The 21,037-nt window shown below is 45.4% G+C and overlaps 1 protein-coding gene across 1 annotated transcript in view; it reads left to right on the top strand.

Moving 5' to 3' along the window:
• The window catches only part of mcf2a (MCF.2 cell line derived transforming sequence a), a 197,629-nt gene that overhangs the window by 69,727 nt on the left and 106,865 nt on the right, over positions 1-21,037 (top strand). Inside the window, exons 6-9 of the mRNA XM_059976685.1 lie at positions 7,248-7,367; positions 12,080-12,196; positions 18,860-19,009; positions 20,750-20,865. Coding sequence (XP_059832668.1) covers positions 7,248-7,367; positions 12,080-12,196; positions 18,860-19,009; positions 20,750-20,865 — 503 coding nt within the window. The remainder of the gene's footprint in view (positions 1-7,247; positions 7,368-12,079; positions 12,197-18,859; positions 19,010-20,749; positions 20,866-21,037) is intronic.

Raw genomic sequence — 21,037 nt, 5'->3', positions numbered from 1 at the left:
CTCCTTTACACTTGTGTACTGAAATAGACATTAAACAATCTTCAATCTTGATTCGACCCCGGGGAGAGCAGGGATAGAACATTACACCCCCACTTTGGAAATACTTCCGACATCATTGTCCAGGTAATTACTTAGCCCCACATCAATGTCCCGAACAGGGGTTTGTAATAGTGGGATCTTGCTGTGCGTGGGTAGGTTGCGTATTCGTTCATTCCACTGTGGCCTGGAGTGATATATAATCCTTCTCTCTTTTACCCTGTACTACTGCTAGAACACAGCAAATGTTGAGTCATATTTTGGGGCAGTTACTCTCCCCAGGCAGTAAGGCTGATCAACACCTCCAATCACCACTACTTTATCATTTCCTGTCAGTCACCTTATGTGCAGACACTCCTGTGCCCAGCGTCACTTCATAGATGTACAATCAATCTATGCATGTAAGCTAACATATGTGTTTATATTTATTGTACTTTTTATATATGGTGTTTTTTTGATGCGGACTGACAATGATTTTGTTCTCTTTTACATTCGTGTATTGGAAATGACATTAAACAATTCTGCATCTTGAATATAAGTGAGTGATGATAAATCCGAGGCTGATTCACATCTCTGTTGTTCAGCTGGGCTGTGTGGGGTGGTTAGGTGTGTGTGGGTGGGTGGGGGGGGTATGTTGTGTCAGTGACGAATGAACGATGATGCACTGATATCGGGGTCACAGTCGGTCTGGAATACAACATCATCTGGGCCTTAGTCTACATTCGATTCCTAGTTTCATGTATCAGGAAGGACAAATAGAGGGTAAGGCATAGATTGGAAAGCTTGGTACCACAAATTAGAAATGAGCTTTCCTTGTGAGCAGAAGGCCAATAAAGCTGGCTTACACTTCTCTCCGGAAGACAGAGCAAGATGGTCTCATCAAGGGCTTGTACCTTTTGTGGACGAGAAAAGAATAGGTTATTTGTGACTTAAGAGACTGCAGATGAGTCATAGTCATAGAGCACTACAGCAGAAAAGCAGACCCTTCAGCCCATCTAATCCATGCCGTTATTAATGCATAGTCCCATTAGCCCACACCTGGACCATAACTATCCATGCCCCTCCTATCCACATACTTATCCAAATTTCTCATTCCACACTCCCACCACCCTCTGAGTGAAGAAGTTGCTCCTCATGTTGCCCTTAAACATTTCACCTTTCACCCTTAACCTATGACCTCTTGTTCTGGTCCCACCCAACCTCAGTGGAAAAAGCCTGATTACATTTACCCTATACTATACTCCTCAAAATTTTGTATACCTCTGTTAAATCTCCCCTCATTTTCCTATGCTTTAGAGAACAATTCAACCTTCCCCTATAAGTCAGGTCCTCCAGACCTGGCAACATTCTTGTAAATGTTCTCTGTACTCTTTCGATAATATTGAGATCATTCCTGTAGGAGGCGACCAGAAATACACACAATACTTCACATTAGATCTCACCAACGCCTTATGCAACTTCAACATAACAGCCCATCTTCTAAACTCACTACTTTGATTAATGAAGGCCATTGTGCCAGAAGCTTTCCTCATGACCCTATCTACCTGTGAAGCCACTTTTAAAGAATTAAAGGTCTGAATTCCCAGATGCTGGAATATGGAGAAATGAAGTTTTTCAAGCTGTTGGTTTAGAATCAGGAAATACTGTCTCCCACATAGAGGTGCACAGTTATGGAATTTCCTCCTTAAAAAGCTGAAATACAGGAGGGATGGGAGGAGCCACTTGAAGCCTTTGCAGATGAGATGGAAAGACTTTAGAAGCATTAAGGGTTGATGAGATAACTACAGTGTGGATCTATGAGTCAGCTGGGATCTGACTGAACTGTGTGCAAGCCCACAGAGTTGGTGATGGCTTAGTCATACAGCACAGAAACAGGCCTTTTGTCCCACCTGGTCCATGCCGACCAATATTCACATTGACATTAGTCCCATTTGCCTGGATTTGGTACTTATCCTCCTCAACCTTTCCTGTCCACGTAGCTGTCTAAGTACATTTTAATGTACCTGTCTCAGCCACATATTCCATATACTAACCACATTCTGGATGAATAATTTGTCCTGAGCTTTCTATTTCACTGTTCTCCTCTCACATTAAACCTGTTCCATCTAGTTCACAATTCCACAACCCCAGAAAAAAGACTCTGCTCGTTCACCCTCATGATCTTATACATCTCTATAAGATCACCATAATGTTTTACAACTTGCAGGCAACCCAGATTGTTCTCCCTGCTCAGCCAGCTGCAGCTCAGATGGTCAGATCATGTCAGGCGGACGGGCTCCTGAAAGATCTGCTGCATGGGTAGCACCATCACGAGGCTGACCTTTCTCCTGTGTTACTCACTGGCTTTCAAGACAGAAGGATGCCAACATAAGTATACTCCTCAGTCTCCTACATTCAAGAGTAAAGTCCCTACCTGTTATAACTCAGTCCCTTATCTCTATCTGAACCTCACCATCGATGACATCTTCAAGAGGAGGTGCCTGAAGAAGACAGCAGTCATCATTAAGGGCCCTCACCATCCTGGACATTCGCTCTTCTCGTTACTGCCATCCAAGAAGGAGGTAGAGGGACTGAAAACCTGCATCCAATGATTTAGGAACAGCTTTTTCCCCTTTGCCATCAGATTTCTGAATGGACATTGAACCCAGTAACACTACCTCACTGTTCCTCTATTGCATTATTTGACTGTTCTAGCTTATAGTATATGCACTGTGTAGTTTAAAAAAATAAATAGGCATATCAATGATAGAAAAATGTAGGGCTATGTGGGAGAGAAGGGTTAGATTGATCCTAGATTAGGTTAAAAGGGTCACGGCCTGAAACGTTGACTGTTTACTCTTTTCCATAGATGCTGCCTGACCTGCTGAGCTTCTCCAGCATTTTGTGTGTGTGTTGCTTAGATTTCCAGAAACTTTAGATTCTCTCTTGTTTGAGTTTGATTGTGGTAATAGCCAGGTTCTGAGCAATATCCTTGAGGAAGGAAGACCTTCCTGGTCTGGTCTGTATCAGTGGATAGCCCTTCACGTGTCGGCGTGTCCCGGCCCGGTCAGTGTCGGTACGTCCAGGTCCGCTCTGTATTGGCATGTCCAGCTCCGGTCAGTGTCGGCGTGTCCCGGTCTGGTCAGCGTCGGTGTGTCCCGGTCCGGTCAGCGTCGGCGTGTCCCGGTCTGGTCAGCGTCGGTGTGTCCCGGTCCGGTCAGTGTCGGCGTGTCTCGGTCTGGTCTGGATCGGCGTGTCTGTGTGTAATCCTTCCTGATCCGGCCTTTATCAGTAGTCCTAACTCCAACTTAATCCCAACACCATCGACTCTGAGATGTCATGCAACACATATTCAGTTCCATCAAAGCAAAGACATGTTGGCATTGGAGAAGGTTCAGAGGAGATTCATGAGAATGATCCCAGAAATGAAAGGGTTAATGGATGAGGAGTGTTTGATGACTCTGTGCCTGTACTCACTGCGGTTAAAAAAAATGAGGGGTAACCTCATTGAAATCTATTGAATATTGAAAGGCCTAGACAGACTGAATGTGGAGAGGATGTTTCCTATAATGGGACTGTCTCAGACCTGGGGACACAGCATCAGAACAGAGGAATGTCCCTTTAGAACAGAGATGTAGAGAAATTTCTTTAGTGATGAATCTGTGACCATAAGACATAGGAACAGAATTAGGCCATTCAGCCCATCAAGTCCGCTCTGCCATTCCATCATGGCTAATTTATTATCCCTCTCAACCCCAGTCTCCTGCCTTCTCCCCATAACCTTTGATGCCCATGACTAATCAAGAACCTATCAACCTCCACTTTAAATATACCCAATGATTTGGCCTCAATAGGTGGCTGTGGCAATGAATTCCATAGATTCACCACCATTTAGCTAAAGAATTTGTCATCTTCACTCTGAAGGGATATCCCTCTATTCTGAGTTTGTATACTATGGTCCTAGCCTCTACTGGTATTGGAAACATCCTCTCCCCATGCAGTCTATCTGGTCCTTCAATATTTGATGGGTTTCAGTGATACTCCCCCCTCATTCTTCTATACTCCAGTCAGTACGGGCCCAGAGGTATCAAACATGCCTCATGCATTTACCCTTTTCATAAGATCATAAGACATAGGAGCAGAATTAGGCCATTCAGTCTGCTGAGTGTGATGCCCCATTCCATCATGGCTGATATCCTTCCTGGGATAATTTTCGGGAGCCTCCTCTGGACTCTTTCCAATGCCAGCACATCCAAACCTGTTCACAGTATCCCAAGTGAAGTCTGACCAATGCCTCATAACGCCTCAGCATTATAATCATTAAAACAACTCTGTATTAAGATAAAAATACCTAGTACAAAAAGGGAACAAATATGCGATAGTGTTCGTGGACCTTTCAGAAATCTGATTATGGAGAGGGAGAAGCTGTCCCTAAGGCTCTGATGTGTGAATTCAGGCTCCTGTACCTTCCCCCTGATGGTAGCAGTGAGAAGAGGGCATGTTTTGGAAGGTAGAGATGCCTAATGATGGGTATCACTTTCCTGAGGCATTGCCTTCTGCAAACATCTTCAATAGTGGGGAGGCTGGTGGCTGACCTGCAGTGTTAAACGATTTGAACCAAATTTCTCTCCTGATTAGAAGTAATATCTCAGCTGTTTGTTATTGTTGTTACGTTTGTGTTTGATAAGATTGTGTTTCACCACCAGTCAATACTGCAGGCAGATTGCAGCACCAATACCACTGCCAGTTGTATAGCAGAGCCTGTTTCATTTCTCAGAGCCATGGGAGTTAGTTGTCAATTCTTAGCAGTTTACAGGAACAGAGAGATCTTGGGGTCCACATTCTTCAAAGTTGCCACACCTGTTGATAGGGTATTTAAGTAGGTGTATGGTGTGTTGGCCTTCATTAAATGGGGATTGAATTCAACAGCCATGAAGTAACATTACAACTCTTTTAAACTCTGGTTAGAGCACTCTAGTTCAGCTCTGGTCATCCCTTTATAGTGAAGGATGTGGAAGCTTTAGAGAAGCTGCAGAGGAGATTTACCAGGATGCTGCCTCATGTCTTATGGATCAGTTGAATGACCTAGGGCTTTTCTTTTTGGAATGAAGGAGGATGAGAAATGACTTGCTAGAGCTGTACTAAGTAGATTGAATGAATGGACAGTTTCCTTTTTTTCTAGGTTGGAAATTCCTAACACAGAGGGCATAACTTTAAAGTAATTGGAGGAAAGTTTGGTGGGGGGGAGAGATGTCAGAGGTAAGTTCTTTACACAGAGTAGTGGGTGCATGGAATACCCCGTCAGGGGTAGTGGTAAGGTCGAGTCAGATACATTAGGGGCTCTTTAGAAAATCTTAGATAGGCACATGGATGATAGAAAAATGGAGGGCTATGCAGGAGGGAAGGATTAGATTAATCAGAATTAGAGTCAGGTTTAATATCACTGGCATATGCCATTAAATTTGTTGTTTTTGGAAGCAGTACATTGCAATACATAATTATAAAACTATAAATTATAATAAGAAATATATAAAATAAATAAATATTGAAAATAGAGAGCAGAGAAAGTAATGATGTAGTATTCATGGGTTCATTGTCCATTCAGAAATTTGGATAGCAGAGGGTAAGAAGCTGTTCCTGAAACATTGCGTGAGTGTCTATAGGCTCCTGTCCCAGCTCCTTGATGGTAGCATGAGAAGAGGGCATGTCCTAGGTAATGGGTTTCCTTAATGAAGGATGCTGTCTTTTTGAGGCGATGCCTTCTGAAGATGTCCTCAATGGTGGGAAATCTAGTGCCCTTGATGGAGTTTGCAACTTTTTATAGCTTTACTGATCCTGTGCAATAGTCCCTCCGTATCTTGGAGTAGGTTAAAAGGTTGCCACAACATCATTGGCCAAAGGTCAGGCACTGTGATGTACTGCTGTATGTTCAACATCCTAAGCATAAGTTATCATGGAAAGAACACAGTTTGAACAGACAAAAATCTATTGAAGTACCAGGTAATCAAAGTGGTCATAGTGTTACTAGACCGTAGTGATTAGAGTTGTGCTGGTTGGTTCAAGAACTGAATTGTTGAGGTGAAGTGACTGCTCTTGAACCTGAAGGTGGGGAACTTCAGGCTTCTGTACCTCCAGTCCAATGGTATCTGCGAGAAGACGACATGGCCTTAATGGTGGGGATACTTGATGATGGATGTTGCCTTCTTGTGGCATCACCTACTGTAGATACTACAGACTGACGGTTCAAGTTGAAAGTTAATTTCAAAGTTGAAGCTAAATTTGTTATCAAAGTATGTATATGTTATACTACCTTGATTAATTTTCTTGCAGGCATTTACAGGAACAATAAAGAAATACAATCTATGAAAAAACATACATGAACAAAAAAAACAACCAATCGATGTGCAAAAGAGGACAAACTGTGCAGATAATAACGCAGAGAACATGAGTCATTAAGTGAGTGTGTAGGTTTCAGAAACAGTTCAGCGATGAGGTGAGTCAAGTTATCCGCACTGGTCAGGAGCCAGGATGAAAGGTAATAACTGTTGCTGAACCTGGTGGTGTGAGACCTCAGACTCCTGTACCTCCTTCCCTGGTAGCAGTGGGAAGAGAACATGGCCTGGATGGTGGAGGCAAATAAGTGCATCTACACGGAATGGTATCGCGAGAAAGCGACATCCATCATCAGAGACCCCCACCATCCAGGTCATGCACACTTCTCACTGCTGTAATCGGGAAGGTACAGGAGCCTAGGACTCACACCACCAGGTTCAGGAACAGTTATTACCCCACAATCATCAGCCTGGATACCATCAGTCATTTCAACATTGAACTGATTCCACAACCTATGGATTCTACAACTCGTGTTCTCAACTTTATTTCTATACCTATATATTTTGTTTGCACAATTTGTCTTCTTTTGCACATTGGTTATTTGTCAGTCTTTGCTTATGTCATAAATTAAATTGTATTTCTCGATTTTCCTGTAAACACTTGCAGGAAAATGGATGAATCTCAGGGTAGTACCTGGTGACGCATACGTACTTGGATAATAAACTTACTTTGATCTTGATATTGATGGATGCTTCTTTCTTGTGGCAGCACTTCATGTAAATCTGCTTTATGGTGGGAGGGGTTGGATTGTGATGGTGGGTGGGGAGGGATGTGCCGTGAGGTACTGGGCTGAATTCACTGCTTCCCCTCCTGGTTCTGACATGTTTTCCCTCCCCAAGGCCTGCTGTCCGGGGAACCTGCAGCTCGTCCTGGTGCTGCGTCCATCTGGCTTCCTACAGCGTGCCATCTCCGACATCAGCTTCCGCCTTAGCCAGGACGAATTCATCCTAAAACTGCCGGTAAGAAATGCTTCCCTCCGTCTGCGGTGTCACCTTTCACCGTCTCAGTCCCCCCACCTTCCCTGCATTTTCCCTTCTTAAACCTGTCACCCCTACTGGGGCATAGGCTGCCAACAGTGGCTCACAGAGTGCTCTGTCCTGGGCCTAACGAAGATTAATCGGTCCTGTAGCTTCTGCCGTCACCACGTGACTTTAAACGTCTTCTAGGTGAAGATTCTTCCTCTCCCAGGTTTGAGGTCTTTGGAGCTTATGCTGGCCTTTCTGTCGGTCTGGGTTTTTATGGGATGGGGTTGCTAGACCTAGACCCAACCCTCCTCCTTTCACAGCTGGAATTAGGACCATCCATGGCAGAGTTTCTGTACATTTTGCCTTATCTCTATTCCTCCCTTTAGTCATCAGCTCTCCATCCCTCCTATCCTCTCTCCACCCCTGCCTTTCATCTCTAAAGGACTGAACTTGCTTTACAGCCTCACACCGTACCAGAGTGTTGTTCAGACATCGAAAGGCTTTCCAGATGCAGACATTGTTAAAGCAAGGCTGCATCACCAATGCGATTCATCAACACTGGCCAAATAGCCCACTGGGTTTGTGCTAGCCCGTTGTAGACAGTGTGGAGCTGCTGTGTTCTCTGATTCTCATTTGAAGGCCGAAGCTGGATCTGCATGGGCACACCCTCAGGCAGAGCATTCTGAGTGGCACGGTACCATATTGGGCAGTGCGACTCTTTTTTGGCACCAGCTGTAGGCTGGCTGTTAGGAGTTTGTATGTAATCCCCGTGACCATGTGGGTTTCCTCTGGGTCCTCCGGTTTCCTCATGGAATCGAAACCCTACGGGTTAGTAGTAAGAGAGTTGTGGGAATGCTGAGTTAGTGTTGGAATTGTGGGTTTGGATATTTGATCCTCCACAATATTCCGTGCGGGAATTTAAATTGTAGGTGGCAGTGTTTTTTTTTAACAAGGTCAAGTTGCGAGCTCGACAACAGCCTGGCATGGATGGAGAGCACACTCGTGAGCAGCCTGTCACTGGATTGAACTCGGGAACCTCCGTTCTCGAGCCCGATGCTGATCTCAGACTCAGCACAATCCTCACTGGTTTGATTTGTTCCAAATGAAGCATTTCACCAGACAGAACTTTTTGATGTCCATGTGACAAATAAAACCAATCTTTATCTTTATTAAATATATTTTTATTGAAGGAATGACACAATACAGAATACGTAATGGATTACATTTTCCTCCATTTTGCTTATATATCTTACCCCTAAACAAAACTCCCCTCACCCTCCTTCCCCGAACATACCATGGCAGCAGTGCAACAATTCACAAATACAGGTACGGACATTTCACAGCCATACCCCCACTTTCCTTCAAGATGAAGGCCCACACACATCCACAACATGTCAGATGATCCTGAATACACTCATATTATAAGTCATCGACCACTCTGTGAGGTAAACCAGATGTGCGTTGAAAGGGAGGCAACTTCCCAGGTACAATCAAATGCCCTCAACTAGTAGGTAATTCCTTAAGACTCCCAAAATATGACAAGAAAGGTCCCCATTTTGAATAGAACTATTTCACAGACACCCCTCAAAGTGAATGTAATCTTTTCTAATTTCAGAAAAAAACATTACGTTCTCTATCAAGCAGCAGCAGATGGGGGAGTGGCAGATTTCCAGACCAGCAAGATTCTCCTACGGGCCAAAAGCGATGTAAATGCAACGATATCCGACTGGCTTGCGTTTAAACCCAGAACATCATCTGCCACACCAAATACAGCTACAAGCGGGCAAGGCCTCAATGTCACCCCCAAAACCTCTCTGATAGTTTTAAAAACCAGTGCCCAATAGCCATCAAGCCAGGGGCAAGACCAAAATGCATGCACTAAACCAGCCGGAGGTCTGTGACAGACCTGTCACAGCCAGCGTCTGTCCCAGGATATACGTCAGCAAGCCTGGCTCTACTTAAATGTACCCCGTGTAAAACTTTAAATTGTATGAACCCCAGTCTGGCACATGATGATGAGGAATGAACTGTATTCAATGCTGCTTTAAAACAGTGCCTCAAAGTTTAAAGTAAAAATTATGATAAGAATATGTATGTGCTCCCATATAAAGCCTTGAGATTCACTTCCTTCGGAAAATAAGGAATACAAGAGAATTTATGAAAAACGTTTCCTACTCCTGAGTTCCTTTGGCCCACTTGAATTCTTCCACCTGTTGAATTGTGATGGAGCGCGTGGTCCTGGGGTGTAGGCATGGTCCTGGGGTGGTGGGTCTGGTCCTGGGGGGTAGGCATGGTCCTGGGGAGGTGGGGGTGGCCTAGTCCCAGGGGGTGGGGGGTGGGTCTGGTCCTGGGGGGTAGGCATGGTCCTGGGGAGGTGAGGGTGGCCTAGTCCCAGGGGGTGGGGGGTGGGTCTGGTCCTGGGGGGTAGGCATGGTCCTGGGGAGGTGCGGGTGGCCTAGTCCTGGGGGGTGGGGATGGGTCTGGTCCTGGGGGGTAGGCATGGTCCTGGGGAGGTGGGGGTGGCCTAGTCCTGGGGGGTGGGGGTGGGTCTGGTCCTGGGGGGTAGGCATGGTCCTGGGGAGGTGGGGGTGGCTTAGTCCTGGGGGGTAGGCATGGTCCTAGGGAGGTGGGGGTGGCCTAGTCCTGGGGGGTGGGGGTGGGTCTGGTTCTGGTGGGTAGGCATGGTCCTGGGGAGGTGGGGGTGGCCTAGTCCTGGGGGGTGGGGGTGGGTCTGGTCCTGGGGGTAGGCATGGTCCTGGGTAGGTGGGGGTGGCCTAGTCCTGGGGGGTGGCTCTGGTCCTGGGGGGTAGGCATGGACCTGGGGAGGTGGGGGTGGCCTAGTCCTGGGGGGTAGGCATGGTCCTGGGTAGGTGGGGGTGGCCTAGTCCTGGGGGGTGGCTCTGGTCCTGGGGGGTAGGCATGGTCCTGGGGAGGTGGGGGTGGCCTGGTCCTGGGGGGAGGGGGGGGGTTGGGTCTGGTCCTGGGTGGTGGTTGTGCTGTGGGGAGACCCACAGCCCCAATTGGTGTCACCCCACAGGCTTCAGCCTTAGCCGAGTGACTGATGCTTGTGTTTCTGAACCAGGCGGTCATGGGTCAAACCCTCTCTGGTGTCAGCCATTGCGCTGTTGGAGGTGATATCTTTCAGATGGAGCCCACCCAGAGCCAAGCATTTCCTGGGACTGGCAGAAAAAACCCGCAACTGGTACTTAGCAAAGAGAAGGCCAGATTTCTGTCTGTACCTCTCAGGCAACTGCACCTGATTTGAAGCAATTTAGCCATTTAGAGATGCAGCATAGGTACACGCCATTGCATAAGACATAGGGGCAGAATTAGGCCTTTCAGCCCATCGAGTCTGCTCTGCCATTCCATCATGGCTGATTTATTATCCTTCTCAACCCCATTCTCTTGCCTTCTCTCCATAACCTTTGACACCCTGACTAATCAAGAAACTATTAACCACTTTAAATACACCCAGTGACTTGACCGCCATAGATGTCTATGGCAATGAAAACAACAGATTCACTGCCATTCAGCAAAATAAATTTCTCCTTATCTCTGTTCTAAAGGGACATCCTTCTATTCTGAAGCTGTGCCCCTCTGGTCCTAGACTCCCCCACTATAGGAGACATTATCTCTACATGCACTCTATCTAGGCCTTTCAATGTTGTATAGGTTTCAATGAGATCCCTGCTTGTTCTTCTAAACTCCAGTGAGTACAGGCCCAGAGCCATTAAGTGCTCCTCATATTTTAAACTTTTTCTTGTGAACTTCCTCTGGAGCCTCATTCTGGGCCAATGAGCTTGCACCACCTAGTTATACCTGTGTGAGTTTCTTGTGCATAAATTGACCACATTACAGCAGTGGCTATCTTTCCATGGTTCTGATTGGTCCATAAGGTGCTTTAGACATAATGTGTTCTCCATTCTAGCTCCCCGCTCACCTCTTCTCTTCTCACTTGTCTATCACTTCCCTCTGTTTCCCCTCCTCCTTCCCTTTCTCCCAAAGTGCACCTTCGTGCCATATCAGATTCCTTCTTCTCCAGCTCTTTACCCCTTCCACCTGTCACCTCCCAGATTCTCACTTCAACCTTCCTCCCCTTCCCACCCACCTTCCCGCTCACCTGATCTAACTTAACTCCTGCCAGATTGTACTCCTTCCCCTCCCTCCACCACCTTATTCTGCATTCTACCAACTTCCTTTCCAGTCTTGATGAAAGGGTTGACCCAAATCATTGACTCTATATGTGAGGCCACCCTCAGAGTGGAGGAGCAGCACCTCGTGTTCCATCTCGGTAGCCTCTAACATCAAGGCATGAACATCGATTTCGCCTTCCAGTAATATTTTTCCCTCCCGTCCCTCTTTTTCTATTACCCATTCTGGCTTCTTCTATCTCCTACCTCACAGTTTCTACCTTCCCCCCCCCCCATCTAGTTTCATCTATCATCTGTCAGCTTGTCCTCCTCCCCCTTCCCCACCTTCTTATTCTGACATCTCCCTGTTCCTTACCGGTCCTGATGAAGGGTCTCAGCCCAAAACATCGACTGCTTATTCACTTCCATAGATGTTGCCAGACCTGCTCAGTCTCTCCAGCTTTCTCTGGATTTTCAGCATCTGCAGAGTGTTTTGTGTTTGTGCTGTGATAAAGGTGAGTTCTGCCCAGACTGTCTGTGATGTGACGTCTATCCATGTTGTTGGTGTTCCCGCAGGTTGTTATGTTGAACTCGGTTACAGAGCTTCTGAACTACATCGACGAGAGCCAGCTGACGCGTGAGTTTGGCGGCACCCTTGACTACTGTCACGATGAGTGGATCCTATTCCGCACGGTACGGGGGTGTGTGTGTGCGTGTGTGCGTGCGCAAAACAGGCTTTCTGTCCATATTATGCTCAGTTGTGTTCCTCTTGCCTGTGGATCACATCCACACCATATCTCGGTTTGCTAAACAATCGAATATTAACCAGCAGGAAAAATCATTGGCTGCAGTCGGATTTTGCCTGTCAGTCAAACCCTAACCAGTTGGAATTCCTTGAGGAAATAACAGGCAGGATATACAAAGGAAAATCAGATGTTGTTTATTTGCATTTTCAGAAGGACTTTGACAAGGTGCTGCACGTGAGGCTGCTAAACAAGTTAAGAGTATTACAGGAAAGACACTAGCATGGAGAGAACATTGGCTAACTGTCAGGACACAATGAGTGGGAATACAGGAGGCCTTTTCCAGTTGGCTGCCAGTGACTAGTGGTGTTTCCCAGGGGTCTGTGTTGGGACTGCTTTTTTAATGTTATATGTCAATGACTTGGATGATGGCATTGATGGTTATGTGGCCTCACTTGCAGATGAGACAAAGATAGTTGGAGGGGCAGGAAGTGTTGAGGAAGCAGGGAGTCTGGAGAAGGACCTAGACTGATTATGAGAATGGGCAAAGAGGTGGCAGACCAAATAGCCAAATTTTTGTTGTAGATCTTATATTCTTATGTGTCCAGAACAAAGCAGTAGACAAGAAAAAATCATCTCAGACACTACCCAGCCTGCATATTGCCTTTTCTAAAAGCTCCCTTCTGAAAAGCACTATAGGGTTATTAAAACAAAAACTTCATACCACCTTAAACCTTTCTTCCCTAAGTCAGTTGGTCTAATCAACCATTCTGGTTAATTCCCCCATCCCTTCTATCTATTACCCTGCCACTGCACAGTAAATACTTTAAACCACTGTTTATAAAGCTGTTTATATTGGAAAAATCCATGCTGGTATTCATGTATTTATGCACATTTTATTCCATATCCATCCTTTAACCTCTAACTTAATATTTTTTAAATTTATAAAGAATAAATACAGATTGGTAGGACTAGGCAGATTAATAGTTTATCACAGTCTGGATGGGCCGAAGTGCCTGTTCTTGTGCTGTAGTGCTCTGTGACTTTATTGCAGTCCCTTCCTGTTTACTGCCAAACGATGATTGCATATCTGCAAATATAGAAGGCTGCCTGCCTGGGGTTTGCGGATTGTGTGTGGGAGGGAGAGGGGAAGGAATTCTTGTTCTGCTTTTGTTGTTTTGTTGCTTGTTGTGCTCTGTGTTTCTCTGCCCCGCGTGGCGGGCGTGCTATGTTGGCACAGGAATACGTGGTGACACTTACCAGATCCCCCAGCGCATCCTCAAGTTGTTAATGCAAATGATGCATTTCACTGTATGTTTTGATGTACTGTACATAGGATAAATATTTTTTTCCTGAATCAAAATCATATGGAGTATTGTGTTATTATCAGACTTTGGCCAAAACTGACAAATAGAAATAAACTGGTGCTTCGTTGAGCATCTCTGCTTCATCCGCAGAAGTGGAATGTCCCACTGGCCAACCATTTTAATTTCTATCTCCATTCCCATTAAATCATGTCAGTCCATGGCCTCCACTTTTGCCATGAAGAGGCCACTCTCAGTGGAGGAGAAACACCTCATATTCTGTCTTGGTACCCTCCAACCTGATATTATGAACATCGATTTCTTCTTCCTCTCCTTTCCCCCTCCGTCTAATATCCTCTATGGCCTCTTACCACTTCTCCTCACCTGCCTATCACCTTCCCCTGGTGTTCCTCCTCCTTCCCTTCCTCCCACGGTCCACTCTCCTCTCATGTCAGATTCCTCACATCATCCCCTTCCCCACCCACCTGGCTTCACCTATCACCTTCTAGCTCGTTCTTCTCCCCCTCCGCTGACCTTCCGATTCTGGCATCTTTCTCCTTCCTTTCCAGACCTAACGAAGGGTTTCAGCTCGAAAAATTGACTGTTTATTCCTTTCCATCAATGCTGCCTGACCTGCTGATTTCCTCCAGCATTGTGTGTGTGTTACCGCAAATAGAAATACAAGCAGTGTCTCCCTGACCTACATCTGCTGCCCTACTATTTAACAATATCTTCACCTAAAATAGAACCATGGTGAACATTAATTATGGATGTTGATGCAAGCTGACTAAAACAATTTTCTGACATTTTGATTTCATGTCCAAGCTGTGCCAATGCTTTCAATGATGTAGGTTTAAGTTTTAGATTTGGGTTCTTTTTCAATGTTTTTTTTTCAGTCCCTAGTGACATCCAGCAAACACTGAGGCCACTTCTCACTGCTTATCTTCTTTAACTCACTGACCTCCGTTGATACCCCTGCCCCCCACCCTTACCCCCATCCCTATCTATTATTTTAGTCTGGCTCTCTTTCTCTCTCTTTATCCCCCCTCACTATAATCTCTCCCCCCAGCCCTACCTTTCTTTCTCTTTTATTTCCCATAATTCCCCACCTTCCCCCAGCCCATTTCCCTCCAGCCTATCACTTCCCAGCTCTCTACTTTATCCCTCCCCCCACTTCTTATCCCCCCTCGACCATCCCATGTTACTTCACTCCTGATGAAGGGTTTCGGCCCGAAACGTCGTCACTACCTCCTCCCATAGATGCTGTCTGGCCTGCTGAGTTCTGCCAGCATTTTGTGTTTTTTATCTTCTTTAACGTCCTGTTTTGTCCTGTTTGAATTTGCTCAGGCCCATGCGTTGGATCAGGGTTCATGGTGATTTCTGCACCCATGACATTGTCTCGCTGATGGATGTGTGTCTGGGATCAAGTGTTTCTGGACTGTAGAATATAGCATGTCACAGGTCTTTCAGCCCATGATTCAGTGTTGACATTTGAAGCGACTCCAGGAGCAATCTAACCCTTCTCTCCCACGGAGCCCTGCATTTCCACTCAGCCATGTTGCTTCGATGTATTATTTCATGTACAGAAGCACACCATGGAATGGGTCCTTCCAGCCTTTTGAGCCATGCCCGACGACAGTCCCCCGATTTAACCCGAACCTAATCACAGGACAACTTACAATGACCAATTAACCTCCTGGCAGGTACGTCTTGGACTGTGGGAAGAAACCCCCGTCGTCACGGAGAGGTTATGGGACTCTATGGGAGAGGAGGTTAGTTCACCAGTAGAGCAAGTAAAGAGACAGTGTGTGAGGGTGAGGGAGGAAAGCAGGTGATGGAGAAGGGATGCGCTCAGCCCGAAGATGTAGGGGAGAAGAAAGAAAAGGATAATAAATTTGAATGCATTGTTAGGGATGAAAAGAGAGGAGGGGTGGAGAGTATCTTAAATGTATCTATTTTAATGCTAGGAGCATTGTAAGAAAGGTGGATGAGCTTAAAGCGTGGATTGATACCTGGAATTATGATGTTGTAGCTATTAGTGAAACATGGTTGTAGGAAGGGTATGATTGGCAACTAAATATTCCTGGATTTAGTTGCTTCAGGTCTGATAGAGTAGGAGGGGCCAGAGGAGGAGGTGTTGCATTGCTTGTCCGAGAAAATCTTATGGCGGTGCTTTGGAAGGATAGATTAGAGAGCTCCTCCAGGGAGACTATTTGGGTGGAATTGAGGAATGGGAAAGGTGTAGTAACACTGATAGGAGTGTATTATAGGCCACCTAATGGGGCGCGTGAGTTGGAAAAGCAAATGTGTAAGGAGATAGCAGATATTTGTAGTAAACACAAGGTGGTGATTGTGGGAGATATTAATTTTCCACACGTTGACTGGGAAGCTCATTCTGTAAAAGGGCTGGATGGTTTAGAGTTTGTGAAATGTGTGCAGGATAGTTTTTTGCAACAATACATAGAAGTACCGACTAGAGATGGGGCAGTGTTGGATCTCCTGTTAGGGAATGCGATAGGTCAGCTGACAGATGTATGTGTTGGGGAGCACTTCGGGTCCAGTGATCACAATAGCATTAGCTTCAATATAATTATGGAGAAGGACAGGACTGGACCTAGAGTTGAGATTTTTGATTGGAGAAAGGCTAACTTTGAGGAGATGTGAAGGGATTTAGAGAGAGTGGATTGGGTCAAGTTGTTTTATGGGAAGGATGTAATAGAGAAATGGAGGTCATTTAAGGGTGAAATTATGAGGGTACAGAATCTTTATGTTCCTGTTAGGTTGAAAGGAAAGGTTAAAGGTTTGAAAGCACCATGGTTTTCAAGAGATATTAGAAATTTGGTTCAGAAAAAGAGGGATGTCTACAATAGATATAGGCAGCATGGAGTAAAGGAATTGCTTGAGGAATATAAAGAATGTAAAAGGAATCTTAAGAAAGAGATTAGAAAAGCTAAAAGAAGATACGAGGTTAGTTTGGCAAATAAGGTGAAAGTAAATCCGAAAGGTTTCTACAGTTATATTAAAAGCAAGAGGATAGTGAAGGATAAAATTGGTCCCTTAGAGAATCAGAGTGGTCAGCTATGTGTGGAGGCGAGGGAGATGGGAGAGATTTTGAACAATTTCTTCTCTTCGGTATTCACGAAGGAGAAGGATATTGGATTGTGTAAGGTGTCGGAAACAAGTAAGGAAGTTGTGGAACCTATGACAATTAAAGAGGTGGAAGTACTGGCACTTTTAAGAAATTTAAAAGTGGATAAATCTCCGGGTCCTGACAGGATATTCCCCAGGACCTTGAGGGAAGTTTGTGTAGAGATAGCAGGAGCTCTGTAGGAGAACTTTAAGATGTCATTAGAAACGAGGATTGTGCCGGAGGATTGGCGTATTGCTCATGTGGTTCCATTGTTTAAAAAGGGTTCTAGAAGTAAGCCTAGCAATTATAGACCTGTCAGTTTGACATCAGTGGTGGGTAAATTAATGGAAAGTATTCTTAGAGATAGTATTTATAATTACCTGGATAGACAGGATCTGATTAGGAGTAGCCAGCATGGATTTGTGCGTGGAAGGTCATGTTTGACAAACCTTATTGAATTTTTTGAAGAAGTTATGAGGAATGTTGACGAGGATAAGGCAGTGGATGTAGTCTATATGGACTTCAGCAAAGTCTTTGACAAAGTTCCACATGGAAGGTTAGTTAAGAAGGTTCAGTCGTTAGGTATTAATGCTGGAGTAATAAAATGGATTCAACAGTGGCTAGATGGGAGATGCCAGAGAGTAGTGGTGGATAATTGTTTATCGGGATGGAGGCCGGTGACTAGCGGGGTGCCTCAGGGATCTGTTTTGGGCCCAATGTTGTTTGTAATATACATAAATGATCTGGATGATGGGGTGGTAAATTGGATTAGTAAGTATGCCGATGATACTAAGGTAGGAGGTGTTGTGGATAATGAGGTGGGTTTTCAAAGCTTGCAGGGAGATTTATGCCGGTTAGAAGAATGGGCTGAATGTTAGCAGATGGAGTTTAATGCTGAGAAGTGTAAGGTTCTACATTTTGGCAGGAATAATCCAAATAGAACATACAGGGTAAATGGTAGAGCATTGAGGAATGCAGAGGAACAGAGTGATCTAGGAATAACAGTGCATAGTTCCCTGAAGGTGGAGTCTCATGTAGATAGGGTGGTGAAGAAGGCTTTTGGAACTCTGGCCTTTATAAATCAAAGCATTGAGTACAGAAGTTGGAATGTAATGTTAAAATTGTACAAGGCATTGGTAAGGCCAAATTTAGAATATTGTGTGCAGTTCTGGTCACCGAATTATAGGAAAGATATCAATAAATTAGAGAGAGTGCAGAGACGATTTACTAGGATGTTACCTGGGTTTCAGCAATTAAGTTACAGAGAAAGGTTGAACAAGTTAGGTCTCTATTTATTGGAGCGTAGAAGGTTGAGGGGGGATTTGATCGAGGTATATAAAATTTTGAGAGGGATAGATAGAGTTGACGTGAATAGGCTGTTTCCATTGAGAGTAGGGGAGATTCAAACGAGAGGACATGATTTGAGAGTTAGGGGGCAGAAGTTTAAGGGAAACACGAGTATTTCTTTACTCAGAGAGTGATAGCTGTGTGGAATGAGCTTCCTGTAGAAGTAGTAGAGGCCAGTTCAGACATGATTTGAGAGTTAGGGGGCAGAAGTTTAAGGGAAACACGAGTATTTCTTTACTCAGAGAGTGATAGCTGTGTGGAATGAGCTTCCTGTAGAAGTAGTAGAGGCCAGTTCAGTTGTGTCATTTAAGGTAAAATTGGATAGGTATATGGACAGGAAAGGAGTGGAGGGTTATGGGCTGAGTGCGGATAGGTGGGACTATGTGAGATTAAGAGTTCAGCACGGACTAGGAGGGCTGAGATGGCCTGTTTCCGTGCTGTGATTGTTATATGGTTATATGGTTATAGAAACTCTGGGATGTATTGATCTGTGACTCTGTGAGTTAGAGGTGCCGACTCTGGCTGTACACAGGCACTCTGCAGTACATGCCCATGCCCAGTCTGAAACTACAAGGGTAGTGAAATCACTGTAATTCTCCTCCAAATTCACAAAGGCTCTCTTTCCTGTAGGGGCGAAGATGACCTTAAATGGGTTATGGATGAATCCTGTAGGTGTAGATAAATGTTCAACCTCTTGAGGCATAGTAACAGCACAGTGTCCGCTTGATGGGCTGAGTGACCTGTTTCTTTGAAAGTGGGGGGTTTAAATTTCCATGGGAACTCTTGCAGTGCTGCATTGTCATTGTTTATGCCTGTCTGTTCTCGTGTTCAGGCAATCGAGAGCTTTGCTGTGATGGTCAAGGACATTGCCCAGATGTTGCAAGCTTTTGGCACTGACTTGGCTGAGGCAGAGTTGCCCAGCGACCTGCCCTCAGTGGAGGCTCTGCTAGCCTCCCGGACCGAGAAGTACCGCCAGCTGAAGGTGAGTCCTTTAGTGATCCACTGGACACCCCACGGGTCAACTGTTGTCCAGGCTGGGCATCCGGCTTGGTCAGCTCGTGTGCACAGGGGAGGATGGTGGATGCTGGGTGGTAACAGTCTTCTCCCCGGGGTACTTACTTACCTAATCCCGTCAAAGGTTCAAAGGCTAATTTTATTGTCAAAGTATGCATCTACAATCCAACTCTGATATTTGTCTTCTCCAGATAGTCATGAAAAGCAGAATAAAACATGGGAGTTTTGGAAAGAAAAAACATCAACCCATCATCCCCCCCCCACATGAAAAAGTAACAAAACTAGCAAACCTCAAAGCACCCAGCCTCTCCCTCGCACCCATGGCAGCTCGTACATCAAAAACCCCACAGCCCAGCCCCTTTCTTGCAAAGCAGAACAAAGGCAATAGCATCAAACCCCCATCCCCTCTCCACACATACAAAAACTAACAGATCGCCCACACAGAAAAGCCAACAAGAATATCAGACCCCTAACACCCAACACCTCCCTCGCACAAAAACCAACGCAGCAATCAGCAACAAAAAAGGAAACATGGAAAGCTGCAGGAGATCAATATGAAGCAAAATCCAACAATCACACAAATCTCAGAACTTCAAAAACAGCCTCCCATCAGCATTGAGGAAAGTAGCCGCCCAAACTGAGACCTTCTGTGAAGAGTGGCCACCGCGCCAGGTCTGAACACCACCAACCCCGAGGTCTCAGCGAGTGCTGGCCCTCTCCACATTCGCCTCGGTGCTTCAGTCTTCCTTGATACTCGAAATGGTTCTGTCATGGTTCTGTACAAGGCAGCTGATGCTGTCGGTCCTGTCTGGCGAGAGCACAGTACCAGATCACTTCATCAGATTCCAAACATGCTCCAACGCTTTCAGACACGTAATCAAGACAAAAAAAAAAGCAGATGTCAAGAAAGAGCCCCATGCCCAACCCTCCTCCTTTCACAGCCAGGCCTGAGGCTGTCCATGGCGGAATGGCTCTGTAGGGTAGTGGACACCAAAACTGAGGGACAGAAGTTTAGGGTGAGATGGGAGAGGCTTATAAGTGACAGTTGCGGGCTGCCGCCCAGATCATTGGTAAATTAGACTAATCATTATCGCAAACGATGCATTTCATCCTGTGTTTCAATGCACATGATAAATAATTGAATTTGAATCTGAGGGGTAACTTGCTCACGCAGAGGGTGGGGAGTATAAGGAATGAGCTGCCAGAGGTCGCAGTTGGACAAGGACAATAGCATTATTTAAGAAACATTTGGATAGATACCTGGAGGGATTGGGCTTAGAGGGATATTGGCCAAACACAGAGAATTGGGTCTACCTGGATGGACACCAAGGTCAGTATAAACTGACTGGGCCAAAGGGCCTGTATCTGTGTTCTTCATAAAGGAGAAATTTTACAGCACTCCTGGGTGAACCTATCCTCAAATGTTATTTTGAAGAATATTTTTACCTCAGCTAATACCATACAAACAGCTGATCATTAGACATAGGAGCAGAATCAGGCCATTCAGCCCATCAAGTCTATTCCAGATCTGGTCTCATCTACCACATTGTGAAAGTAAATCAAGGGTCCTTCTTCAGTAGTGAGGTGCTTGCAGAAGGAGGAGATGAGGCACTTTACAAATGCATGGACTTTCTTTAAGATGTGTGGGTTCTGAGGCTTGGAAAGCCTCTGAGTTCTTCGTTCAACTGCTGTTTATTGCTGTGCCCAGAATGACGTACAAAAGGTGATCAAAGAGGGGGAGCTGCTGCTGACCAACCTCATGGAACCCACTGGTAGCAGCCAGTCCAGTGCGGAGAAAGATGGAGATCAGGCCACAGTGAAGAGGTGAGTGCTGGGATTGTGCAGTTCATCCCTCTGTGTTCCACCCACTCGGTACTGTGTTGAACAAACCTTTGGTTTAAATCCAATTTTCCCTCAAAAATCTACTAAGAGTTTGAGTGTGTGTGTGTGTGTGTGTGTGTGTGTACACACACATACACACACACACACACACACA

This window comes from Hypanus sabinus, chromosome 8 (assembly GCF_030144855.1).
Source record: "Hypanus sabinus isolate sHypSab1 chromosome 8, sHypSab1.hap1, whole genome shotgun sequence".
In the NCBI taxonomy this organism is placed as follows: Eukaryota; Metazoa; Chordata; class Chondrichthyes; order Myliobatiformes; family Dasyatidae; genus Hypanus; species Hypanus sabinus.
Note: the sequence above shows the minus strand (reverse complement) of the source record. Positions and strands in the feature narration are given on the sequence as shown.